We start from the raw sequence: 13,151 nt of genomic DNA, 5'->3' as shown, positions 1-13,151 counted from the left end.
ACAGTAAATACTCCACTACAGTAAATACTCCACTACAGTAAATACTCCACCACAGTAAATACCCCACTACAGTAATTACCCCACTACAGTAAATACTCCACTACAGTAAATACACCACTACAGTAAATACCCCACTACAGTAAATACCCCACTACAGTAAATACTCCGCTAAAGTAAATACCCCGCTACAGTAAATACTCCGCTGCAGTAAATACTCCACTACAGTAAATACCTCACTAGAGTAAATACTCCATTACAGTAAATACTCCACTACAGTAAATACTCTACTGCAGTAAATACCCCACTACAGTAAATACCCCACGACAGTAAATACTCCACCACAGTAAATACTCCACTACAGTAAATACTCCACTACAGTAAATACCCCACTACAGTAAATACCTCACTACAGTAAATACTCCACTACAGTAAATACTCCATTACAGTAAATACTCCACTACAGTAAATACTCCACTACATTAAATACCCCACTACAGTAAATACCCCACTACACTAAATACCCCACTACAGTAAATACTCCACTACAGTAAATACTCCACCACAGTAAATACTCCACTACAGTAAATACTCCACTACAGTAAATACCCCACTACAGTAAATACCCCACTACAGTAAATACTCCACTACAGTAAAACCCCACTACAGTAAATACCTCACTACAGTAAATACTCCACTACAGCAAATACCCCACTACAGTAAATACCCCACTACAGTAAATACCCCACTACAGTAAATACCCCACTACAGTAAATACTCCACTACAGTAAATACCTCACTACAGTAAATACCCCACTACAGTAAACACCCCACTACAGTAAACACCCCGCTACAGTAAATACCCCACTACAGTAAATACTCCGCTACAGTAAATACTCCGCTACAGTAAATACCCCGCTACAGTAAATACTCCGCTACAGTAAGTACTCCGCTACAGTAAATACTCCGCTACAGTAAATACCCCACTACAGTAAATACTGCACTACAGTAAATACCTCACTACAGTAAATACCCCGCTACAGTAAACACCCCGCTACAGTAAATACTCCGCTACAGTAAATACCCCACTACAGCAAATACTCCACTACAGTAAATACCTCACTACAGTAAATACCCCACTACCGTAAATACCCCACTACAGTAAATACTCCACTACAGTAAATAGGTCACTACAGTAAATACCCCACTACAGTAAATACTCCACTACAGTAAATACCCCCACTTCTAGGGGAGGCGGGGGCGTGGTGTGATTCGGGCAGAACACTGCTTGGGGGGAGTGGTGGGTGTGCCAAAATGGGGTGATGATGTGACCCTAGCTGTGACCTCGGCAGTGTCCTGACCCTCGCTGTGACCTCCGCGATGACCTGACGATCGTTGTGACCTCGGCTGTGACCTGTTCCTCGCTGTGACCTCCGCAATGACCTGACGCTCGCTGTGACCTACGCAATGACCTGACCCTTTCTGTGACCTCGGCTGTGACCTGGTCTGATGTCTGACAGACCTGTCAGTTTGTGTGTGGTGTTGTTCCTTTGTTGAGTTGTAAGTGCTGAGGTTCCTGAAGGTGCACTCCCACTTTAACCTGCGTTGGCTGGTGGAGGGCCTCCCCACAGGGAAATGGGACTTCATCTTAAGGGACTCCCTTCACACAGGCGAGGGGGGATTGTTCCCAGCTCCAGGGCGTCGCTGCTCCAGAAATCCTGGGGTGAGGCGTGTGGAGAGTCCTTCTGACTGTGACTCTATCGCAGAGGGCTGTTACTCTGAGCTAACGCCCCTCACAGAGCTGCTGAGCTCTATTTTAACTGGATGTTCCTTCCTTGCCTCTCTCTCTTACAGATGAGCGCGATGCTGTGCAGAAGAAGACCTTTACGAAGTGGGTAAACTCCCACCTGGCCCGGGTGCTGTGTCGAGTCACGGACCTGTACCTGGACCTGCGCGATGGCTGCGTGCTGACCAAACTGCTGGAGGTCCTTTCAGGCGAGCAGCTGGTATGAACCCTTCTCTATTGTAGTATTCCTGGCGATTGCTGGGTGTCCATGGGTCGAGTGTCCCAGGGTCGAGTGTCCCGGGGTCGAGTGTCCCGGGGCCGAGTGTCCATGGGTCGAGTGTCCATGGGTCGAGTGTCCATGGGTCGAGTGTCCCGGGGTCGAGTGTCCCGGGGCCGCGTGTCCATGGGTCGAGTGTCCCGGGGCCGAGTGTCCCGGGGCCGAGTGTCCGGGGGCCGAGTGTCCGGGGGCCGAGTGTCCTGGGCCGAGTGTCCCGGGGCCGAGTGGCCGAGTGTCCCGGGGCCGAGTGTCCGGGGGCCGAGTGTCCCGGGGCCGGGTGTCCCGGGGCCGGGTGTCCGGGGGCCGGGTGTCCCGGGGCCGGGTGTCCGGGGACCGGGTGTCCCGGGGTCGGGTGTCCCGGGGTCCTGGGGCTGGGTGTCCCGTGGCCAGGGTTCCCGGGGCCGAGTGTCCCGTGCTGGGGTTCCCGGGACCGAGTGTCCCGTGCCGGGGTTCCCGGGGCCGTGTGTCCTGAGGCCGGGTGTCGCGGGGCCGGGTGTCGCGGGGCCGGGTGTCTCGGGGCCGAGTGTCTCGGTGTCTCGGGGCCGAGTGTCTCGGTGTCTTGGGGCCGAGTGTCTCGGGGCCGAGTGTCTCGGTGTCTCGGGGCCGGGTGTCTCGGGGCCGAGTGTCTCGGTGTCTCTGGGCCGAGTGTCTCGGGGCCGAGTGTCTCGGGGCCGAGTGTCTCGGTGTCTCGGGGCCGAGTGTCTCGGTGTCTCGGGGCTGAGTGTCTCTGTGTCTCGGGCCCGAGTGTCTCGGTGTCTCGGGGCCGAGTGTCTCGGTGTCTCGGGGCCGATTGTCTCGGGGCCGAGTGTCTCGGTGTCTCGGGGCTGATTGTCTCGGGGCCGAGTGTCTCGGTGTCTCGGGGCCGAGTGTCTCGGGGCCGAGTGTCTCTGTGTCTCGGGGCCGAGTGTCTCGGTGTCTCGGGGCCGAGTGTCCCGGTGTCTCGGGGCCGAGTGTCTCGGGGCCGAGTGTCTCGGTGTCTCGGGGCCGAGTGTCTCGGTGTCTCGGGGCCAAGTGTCTCGGGGCCGAGTGTCCTAGTTCCTGGCATCGGGTGTCTGGGAGCCCTGTTCCCGGGTGTCTGGGCGGCCGTTTCCGGGTGTCTGGGAGGCCCTGTTCCCAGGTGTCTGGGCGGCCCTGTTCCCAGGTGTCTGGGCGGCCCTGTTCCCAGGTGTCTGGGCGGCTCTGTTCCCGGGTGTCTGGGCGGCCCTGTTCCCAGGTGTCTGGGCGGCTCTGTTCCCGGGTGTCTGGGCGGCCCTGTTTCCGGGTGTCTGGGCGGCTCTGTTCCCGGGTGTCTGGGCGGCTCTGTTCCCAGGTGTCTGGGCGGCCCTGTTTCCGGGTGTCTGGGAGTCCTGTTTCCGGGTGTCTGGGAGCTCTGTTTCCGGGTGTCTGGGAGCCCTGTTCCCGGGTATCTGGGCGGCCCTGTTTCCGGGTGTCTGCGAGCCCTGTTTCTGGGTGTCTGGAAGGCCTGTTTCCGGGTGTCTGGAAGGCCTGTTTCCGGGTGTCTGCGAGCCCTGTTTCCGGGTGTCCCGGTGTCCTGTTTCCGGGTGTCTGGGAGTCCTGTTTCCGGGTGTCTGGGAGCTCTGTTTCCGGGTGTCTGAGCGGCCCTGTTTCCGGGTGTCTGGGAGGCCTGTTTCCGGGTGTCTGGGCGGCCCTGTTTCCGGGTGTCTGGGAGCTCTGTTTCCGGGTGTCTGGGCGGCCCTGTTCCCGGGTGTCTGGGCGGCCCTGTTGCCGGGTGTCTGGGAGGCCTGTTTCCGGGTGTCTGGGAGCTCTGTTTCCGGGTGTCTGGGCGGCCCTGTATCCGGGTGTCTGAGCGGCCCTGTTCCCGGGTGTCTGGGCGGCCCTGTTGCCGGGTGTCTGGGCGGCCCTGTTCCCGGGTGTCTGGGCGGCCCTGTTGCCGGGTGTCTGGGCGGCCCTGTTGCCGGGTGTCTGGGCGGCCCTGTTCCCGGGTGTCTGGGCGGCCCTGTTGCCGGGTGTCTGGGCGGCCCTGTTCCCGGGTGTCTGGGCGGCCCTGTTGCCGGGTGTCTGGGCGGCCCTGTTTCCGGGTGTCTGGGCGGCCCTGTTGCCGGGTGTCTGGGCGGCCCTGTTGCCGGTTGTCTGGGCGGCCCTGTTGCCGGGTGTCTGGGCGGCCCTGTTGCCGGGTGTCTGGGCGGCCCTGTTGCCGGGTGTCTGGGCGGCCCTGTTTCCGGGTGTCTGGGCGGCCTGTTTCCGGGTGTCTGGGCGGCCTGTTTCCGGGTGTCTGGGCGGCCCTGTTTCCGGGTGTCTGGGAGGCCTGTTTCCGGGTGTCTGGGCGGCCTGTTCCCGGGTGTCTGGGAGGCCTGTTTCCGGGTGTCTGGGCGGCCCTGTTTCCGGGTGTCTGGGAGCCCTGTTCCCGGGTGTCTGGGAGCCCTGTTTCCGGGTGTCTGGGAGCCCTGTTTCCGGGTGTCTGGATGGCCTGTTCCCGGGTGTCTGGGCGGCCTGTTTCCGGGTGTCTGGGAGGCCTGTTTCCGGGTGTCTGGGAGCCCTGTTCCCGGGTGTCTGGGCGGCCCTGTTGCCGGGTGTCTGGGAGCCCTGTTTCCGGGTGTCTGGGAGCCCTGTTTCTGGGTGTCTGGATGGCCTGTTCCCGGGTGTCTGGGCGGCCCTGTTTCCGGGTGTCTGGGCGGCCTGTTTCCGGGTGTCTGGGCGGCCTGTTTCCGGGTGTCTGGGAGCCCTGTTCCCGGGTGTCTGGGAGGCCTGTTTCCGGGTGTCTGGGAGCCCTGTTCCCAGGTGTCTGGGAGCCCTGTTCCCGGGTGTCTGGGAGCCCTGTTTCCGGGTGTCTGGGAGCCCTGTTTCTGGGTGTCTGGATGGCCTGTTCCCGGGTGTCTGGGCGGCCCTGTTTCCGGGTGTCCCGGTGTCCTGGTGTCTGCAACACACTACCCGAAAGGGTGGTGTAATCAGATCCCAGAGGAACTTTCAGAAGGACATGTACTTGAAGAGGACTAATTTGCAGGATTTTGGGGAAAGAGCTGGGGTGTTGGACTAATTGGACAGCTCGTTCAAAGAGACGGCACAGATGTGATGGACTGAAAGGCCTTCTGCTGTGCTGTAAGATTCTATGATTGTATGAGACCCAGGCCTTTGAGTCTATCTTGGTAACTAAGATGCATCTTGTAATTAGTCTGGTGGCCCTCCTCTGCAGAGGGTGAGGAGCTTGAATGAAGAGACGAGGATGTGGGGCTAGGCTAAAGTGAGACTCTCCTCTCCCACCGTGCAGCGGGGGGTGGTGGCATGACTGCATGTCTTTGTAAATGTTTTGAAGCCAAGATGTGGAGGTGCTCCTCTCGGATGAGATTGTGGAAGGCTTTGACTGTGAGGAAGTGGGCATTTTGCAGGGCAGTAGGGGATGATTGGAGTGGGCAGGACCAGAGGACCCATGGGCGATGATGGGGGCCAGTAGGGGACGATTGGAGTGGGCAGGACCAGAGGACCCATGGGCGATGATGGGGAGCAGTGGGGTGGTTGGAGTGGGCAGGACCAGAGGACCCATGGGCGATGATGGGAGGCAGTGGGGAGGTTGGAGTGGGCAGGACCAGAGGACCCATGGGCGATGATGGGAGGCAGTGGGGAGGTTGGAGTGGGCAGGACCAGGGGACCCATGGGCGATGATGGGAGGCAGTGGGGAGGTTGGAGTGGGCAGGACCAGAGGACCCATGGGCGATGATGGGAGGCAGTGGGGAGGTTGGAGTGGGCAGGACCAGAGGACCCATGGGCGATGATGGGAGGCAGTGGGGAGGTTGGAGTGGGCAGGACCAGGGGACCCATGGACAGGGAGGGGTGGGGGTGGGGGGTACTCCCAGAAATTAACTTTTGAGGACTGAGGCAAATGTAGAAAACTTTGGGAGATGAATCGGGTTCAACAGCAATACGACCACAAGTTACAGACTCTACAGATTTACCTGGTTGGATATGCTCCAGTCACTGATTTACAGTTTTCACTGAATCATGGGATTCAATCCCCCAAAACTTCAACATCCCCCACCATGTGAGGGGACTAAAACTGAACTTGGTATTCGAGCTGAGGCCTGACCAAAGTCTTATACAAGGTCAAAATGCCAAGCTTTTGTTTTATCAAAAGCAAGAAACTGTGGATGCTGGAAATTTGAAATAAAAACAGGAAACGCTGGAAACACTCAGCAGGTCAGGCAGCATCTGTAGAGAGAGAAACAGAGTTAACGTTTCAGCTCGATAACCTTTCGTCAGAACTGGAATAAATTAGAGATGTACAGGAAACTTTCGATTTACCGGCACCTAAATAACCGGAACTCTCGGTTAACCGGCAAAATTCAGGAGTAGGTTCAGGTAAGTTTTATTACTTGCCTTCCTCCATTTGTTGCTGTGCAAGGGTGTGGCTGCAGCTGTTGCTAAGCTACAGAGACGCTTGGAACTTGTGGCCATTGTTCTGAACCTGTTGCTAAGCAACAGGGTTTGTTGCTTTATATGGAGCTCTCAGCTCCGTATCTTTTACTATAGCGTTCGGTTATCTGGAATTTTTGATGAACCGGCACCACGTCGGTCCCGTCCGTGCCGGATAAAAAAAAGTTTCCTGTAACAGATTTTAAGCAAGTGCAGGGGCAGGGAAAGGGGGGAGGGGAGGAAACAACAAAAGGGAAGGTCTGATACGGTGGAAGGCAGGAGAGATTGAATGACAAAAGGGACGATGGTGCGAGGCAAAAGGAGATGGTAATGGGACAAGTAAAGAAACAAAAGATGGGTCTGCAGGAGGTGTAAATGGCAACAGCAGAATCATTACTAACAGCTGCTGTCTGAACAAATAGGGGCAGAGATTATAGTTTGAAATTGTTGGGAACTTGATGTTGAGTCCAAAAGGCTGTAAAGTGCCTAATCGAAAGATGAGGTGCTGTCCCTCGAGCTTACGTTGAGCTTCATAAAGCTTTGTTTTACAATGAATTGTCCTGTGACTACACCCTAGAACTCTATTCGCTTTAGCTATAGCCTCACGCCCTTGATCATGGACCTTTAGAGAGTGATGCACTAAAACACCCAGATCTCTCTCTTTCACCACGGGCTTTAATTCTGTTCCCTATAGGATGTATGTTTGTTTAGCATTAGACCTGTCCATGTGCACATCATAGCACTTCTCTACATTAAATCTCAATTACCGAACCCGGGCCCAATCCCCCAACACATGAGATCTGCCTGTACTCCTTGAGCATCCCCTGCAGTCCTGATGTTCACACATATCTTGGTATCGTCCACAAACTCGCAGATCATTCCCCCAACACCAAGATAAGAACATAAGAAATAGGAGCAGGAGTCGGCCATTCGGCCCTTCAAGCCTGCTCCTCCATTCAATAAGATCATGGCTGATCTTCTACCTCATCTCCACTTTCCTGCACTATCCCCATATCCCTTGATTCCATTAATATTCAAAAATCTATCGATCTCTGTCCTGAATATACCCAACGACTGAGCCTCCACAGCCCTCTGAAGTAGAGAATTCCAAAGATTCACCACCCACTGAGTGAAGAAATTTCTCCTCATCTCAGTCCTAAATGGTCGACCCCTTATCCTGAGACTGTGACCCCTGGTTCTAGACTCCCCAGCCAGGGGAAACATCCTCCCTGCATCTACCCTGTCAAGCCCTGTAAGAATGTTGTATATTTCAATGAGATCACCTCTCATTCTTCTAAACTCTGGAGAATATAGGCCTAGTCTACTCAATCTGTCCTCATAGGACAATCCCACCATCCCAGGAACCAGTCTGGTGAACCTTTGTTGCACTCCCTCTATGGCAAGTATATCCTTCCTTAGGTAAGGAGACCAAAACTGTACACAATACTCCAGGTGTGGTCTCACCAGGGCCCTATATAATTGCAGTAAGACGTCTTTACTCTTATACTCAAATCCTCTTGTAATAAAGGCCAACATACCATTTGCTTTCCTAATTGCTTGCTGTACCTGCATGTTAACTTTCAGTGATTCGTGTACAAGGACACCCAGGTCCCTCTGAACACCAACATTTCCCAATCTCTCACCATTTAAAAAATACTCTGCTTCTCTATTTTTCCTACCAAAGTGAATAACTTCACATTTCCCCACAATATATTCCATTTGCCATGTTCTTGCCCACTCACTTAGCCTGTCTATATCCCCTTGAAGCCTCCTTGCATCCTCCTCACAACTTACATTCCCACCCAGCTTTGTATCATCAGCAAACTTGGATATATTACATTTGGTCCCCTCATCCAAATCACTGATACAGATTGTGAATAGCTGAGGCCCAAGCACTGATCCTCGTGGTACCCCACTAGTTATAGCCTGCCAACCCGAAAATGACCTGTTTATTCCTACTCTCTGTTTTCTGTCCGTTAACCAATCCTCAATCCATGCTGGTATATTACCCCAATCCCATGAGCCCTAATTTTGATTTATACTCTGTCCTACAGTGTAGCTACTGTTTGGGGGCCTATAGACTACTCCCACCAGTGACTTCTTTCCCTTATTATTTCTTATCTCCACCTAAACTGATTCTACATCTTGATCTTCTGAGCCAATATAATTTCTCACCACTGCACTGATCTCATCCCTTATTAACAGAGCTACACCACCTCCTTTTCCTTTCTGCCTATCCTTCCGAAATGTCAAATACCCCTGAATATTCAGTTCCCAGCCTTGGTCACCTTGCAACCACGTCTCTGTAATGGCTATCAGATCATACCCATTTATTTCTATTTGTGCCGTCAATTCATCTATCTTGTTACGAGTGCTATGTGCATTCAGATAAAGAGCTTTTAATTTTGTCTTTTTACCACTTGTCCCTACTCTGACCCTATTTGCTGGTGCACACTTATGTTCGTACGCTCTGTCTCTTCCTGTCACACTCTGGTTATCATTACCCCTATTACTACCCTGCATTATTGCCTTGTCCTTTCTCTTTAACTTTTTAAGTTTCCCCTCACCTGAACTCTCCCCCCAACTATTTAGTTTAAAGCCCTATCTACAGCCCTAGTTATTCGGTTCGCCAGGACACTGGTCCCAGCATGGTTCAAGTGAAGCCCGTCCCAATGGAACAGCTCCCTCTTTCCCCAGTACTGGTGCCAGTGACCCATGAATTGAAACCCATTTCGCCCACACCAATCTTTGAGACACGCATTCATCGCTCTGATCTGCTTGACCCTATGCCAATTTGCTCATGGCTCAGGTAGTAATCCAGAGATTATTACCCTTGTGGTTCAGCTTTTTAATTTAGCCCCTAGCTGCTCATACTTCCTCAGCAGAACCTCTTTCTTAGTCCTACCTATGTCATTGGTACCTACGTGGACCAGGACAACTGGATCCTTCCCCTCCCACTCCCAAGTTCCTTTCTAGCCCCGAGGAGATGTCCTTAACCCTGGCAGGCAACACAGCCTTCGGGACTCACGCTCTCGACTGCAGAGAACAGTATCTATCCCCCTAACTATACTGCCCCCTACCACTACTACATTCCTTTTACTCCCCCAACTTGAATGACCCCCTGTACCACGGTGCCATGGTCAGTTTGCTCATCCGCCCTGCAGTCCCTGCTCTCGTCCACACAGGCTGCAAGAACCTCGTACCTGTGGGATAAGTGCAAGGGCTGACGCTCTTCCAATGCTACCGTCTGGATCCCCATACCTGCCTCACTCGTAGTCACACCCTCCTGTCCCTGACCACGGACCAGATCTGAAGTATTTAACCTAAGGGGTGTGACTGCCTCCTGGAACAAAGTATCCAGGTAATTTTCTTCCTCCTTGATGTACTGCAGTGTCCAAAGCTCGGACTCCAGCTCAGCAACTCTGAGCCGAAGTTCCTCGAGCTGCAGACACTTACTGCAGATGTGGTCGCTGTGGATCACACTGGGGTCCACCAACTCCCACATGCTACAAAAGGAAGGAAGTGATGATGAACCTTTATAAAACACTGGTTCGGCCTCAGCTGGAGTATTGTGTCCAATTCTGGGCACCACACTTTAGGAAGGATGTCAAGGCCCTGAAGAGGGTGTAGCAGCGATTTACTAGAATGGTACCAGGGATGAGGGACTTCAATAATGCGGAGAGACTGGAGAAGCTGGGGTTGTTCTCTTAAAAGCAGAGAAGGTTAAGTGGAGATTTAATAGAGGTGTTCAAAATCATGAGGGGTCTGCACAGAGTAAATAAGGAGGGTCGGTAACCAGAGGACACCAATTTAAAGTGATTGGCAAAAGAACCAGAGGGGAGATGAGGAGAATTCTTTACGCAGCGAGTTGTTGTGATCTGGAACGCGCTGCCTGAAAGGGCGGTGGAAGCAGATTCAATAGTGACTTTCAAAAGGGAATTGGATAAATACTTGAAAAGGAAACATTTTCAGGGCTATGGGGAAAGAGCAGGGGAGTGGGACTAATTGGAGAGCTCTTTCAAAGAGCCGGCACAGGCACGATGGGCCGAATGGCCTCCTTCAGTGCTGTATGATTCTGTGATTCATGATAAAATTCCAGACTGCTGTGTAATAAAGATGGAAGTTGATGATTTCAGTCACTGTAAATCTGTGCCCTGACTGTGGCCTCACTGAGACTCCTGATTGGCCAATGCAGCCTGTGACCCCTGGCTCTGTCCAACCCAGGTTCAAGCCCGATTGTCCATCACTGCCATACTCTGGGTGTGGGTGCTGATGGCTATTTGTAAGGAAGCCTGTCGGGGTCATGGAGGCCCAGCTCAGGCCTGCACGAGGACAGAATGAGGAAATCAGTGACGGGGAGTGTGTCGGTGACGGGGAGGGTGTCGGTGTCGGTGACGGGGAGTGTGTCGGTGTCGGTGACGGGGAGTGTGTCGGTGACGGGGAGTGTGTCGGTGTCGGTGACGCGGTCGGTGTCGGTGACGGGGAGTGTGTCGGTGTCGGTGATGGGCGAGTGCACTGACCATTCTCTCTTGCTGTAGCCCAAGCCGACCCGTGGCCGGATGCGAATCCATTCCCTGGAGAACGTGGACAAGGCGCTGCAGTTCCTGAAGGAGCAGCGGGTTCACTTGGAGAACGTGGGCTCGCACGACATTGTGGATGGAAACCACCGGCTGACTCTCGGCCTGATCTGGACCATCATTCTCCGATTCCAGGTATCCACTGCCCAAGGACTTTACCGAGGACCAGCTCGGGTGCCCTGGTCAATGTCCGCTGTCCTGGGGAGGGGAGAAAGGTTTAATCTCACGTCTGACGGTCGCGCTCTTTGATGCCTCAGGTTCGAGGCAGAGAGTGAGGGGCGCGAGGGTGGGTGAGAGTCAGAGAGGAAGGGGAGGGGCTAGCAGTGGGTTTGGGGCTTAGGGTGGGAGGGGAGGAGCTGTTTTTTAATTTCCAATGTATTTTATGGGATAAAGACTGAGCGCATAGAGCTGGTGGAGAGAGATGTGGAGAATGAGGTCTTGATTTACCCGGCCGCGGCCGCCCATCTTGGTGTTTCACGCTCTTTGTTGATTTCCATGTTTTAGATTCAGGTGATCAAAATTGAAACGGAAGATAATCGTGAGACTCGCTCGGCCAAAGACGCTCTCCTGTTGTGGTGTCAGATGAAGACAGCAGGGTGAGTGATTGTTGCGGCTTGGGGGGGTCAGAGTGCACCATCTGGGGGGGGTGCGGTCAGAGTGCACCATCGGGGGAGTGGTCAGAGTGCACCATCGGGGGGGGTCAGAGTGCACCATCGGGGGGGGTCAGAGTGCACCATCGGGGGGGTCAGAGTGCACCATCGGGGGGCCAGAGTGCACCATCGGGGGGGTCAGAGTGCACCATCGGGGGGGTCAGAGTGCACCATCGGGGGGGGGTCAGAGTGCACCATCGGGGGGGGGTCAGAGTGCACCATCGGGGGGGTGTCAGAGTGCACCATCGGGGGGGTCAGAGTGCACCATCGGGGGGGGTCAGAGTGCACCATCGGGGGGGTCAGAGTGCACCATCGGGGGGGGGTCAGAGTGCACCATCGGGGGGGTCAGAGTGCACCATCGGGGGGGTCAGAGTACACCATCGGGGGGGTCAGAGTGCACCATCGGGGGGGGTCAGAGTGCACCATCGGGGGGGTGTCAGAGTGCACCATCGGGGGGGGTCAGAGTGCACCATCGGGGGGGGTCAGAGTGCACCATCGGGGGGGTCAGAGTGCACCATCGGGGGGGTCAGAGTGCACCATCGGGGGTGGTGGTCAGAGTGCACCATCAGGGGGGTCAGAGCGCACCATCGGGGGGGTCAGAGCGCACCATCGGGGGGGTCAGAGTGCACCATCGGGGGTGGTGGTCAGAGTGCACCATCAGGGGGGTCAGAGCGCACCATCGGGGGGGTCAGAGTGCACCATCGGGGGTGGTGGTCAGAGTGCACCATCGGGGGGGTCAGAGTGCACCATGGGGGGGGGGTCAGAGTGCACCACCGGGGGGATCAGAGTGCACCATCGGGGGGGTCAGAGTGCACCATGGGGGGGGGTCAGAGTGCACCACCGGGGGGATCAGAGTGCACACATCTCCCTACTCCTTCAGTAGAAGTGAGTGATTGAACTCTCTGGTCACCAATAGCCGTGTCAGTCGGGGGCGCACCGACCGATCGATCGCTCGCCACTAGTTGTGTCTCTACATTGGCCCTGAATTCGCGGTCGGTATGACGGTGTAGTGTCAGAGTTTTAATTTTAATTAGATTTAATTCATTTTCATGATTTCCACATGTTATCAGACATTTAAACTCTCGATCTTAGATTATTTAAATTAATCAAAAGTTATTTAATCCAATCGAGGAGACACGAATTCGAAAGAACTATAAGACTGTAATTGTAGGTTTGTGTATTATAATCTTGGATTGTGTATTAAATACTATTGCAATGATCGTAATTTATTAATGAAATAGCATTTCTGGCTGCTAAATTATTTAAAATGAGTTGTGGGCAAATCAGCAATCGCCTCCGTTTCCTGATTGGCTAAGAGTCAGGAAGTGAAATGAGCAACGTCCCACGTGGGGCTCGGCAGCGTTTGAACGCAGCTTTCTGAAGTGGGGGGCTTGCACGAGGTAAGTCGGGATTTCGTTCGGCCGTCAGCGGTGTACTCCTTAGCTACACCGCCAACCGCGAATTCAGGGCCATTATCATCGCTGCCTCCCAAGATGCAT

The 13,151-nt window shown here is 54.3% G+C and overlaps 1 protein-coding gene across 1 annotated transcript in view; it reads left to right on the top strand.

Moving 5' to 3' along the window:
- The window catches only part of sptbn4b (spectrin, beta, non-erythrocytic 4b), a 361,255-nt gene that overhangs the window by 16,785 nt on the left and 331,319 nt on the right, over positions 1 to 13,151 (top strand). Inside the window, exons 2-4 of the mRNA XM_085973416.1 lie at positions 1,852 to 2,003; positions 10,964 to 11,137; positions 11,507 to 11,598. Coding sequence (XP_085829542.1) covers positions 1,852 to 2,003; positions 10,964 to 11,137; positions 11,507 to 11,598 — 418 coding nt within the window. The remainder of the gene's footprint in view (positions 1 to 1,851; positions 2,004 to 10,963; positions 11,138 to 11,506; positions 11,599 to 13,151) is intronic.

Source organism: Somniosus microcephalus, chromosome 34 (genome assembly GCF_052327205.1).
Source record: "Somniosus microcephalus isolate GS21.2 chromosome 34, FLI_Smic_1.0, whole genome shotgun sequence".
In the NCBI taxonomy this organism is placed as follows: domain Eukaryota; kingdom Metazoa; phylum Chordata; class Chondrichthyes; order Squaliformes; family Somniosidae; genus Somniosus; species Somniosus microcephalus.
The sequence above is the reverse complement of the archived record's forward strand: the minus strand, read 5'-3'. Positions and strand labels throughout refer to the sequence as shown.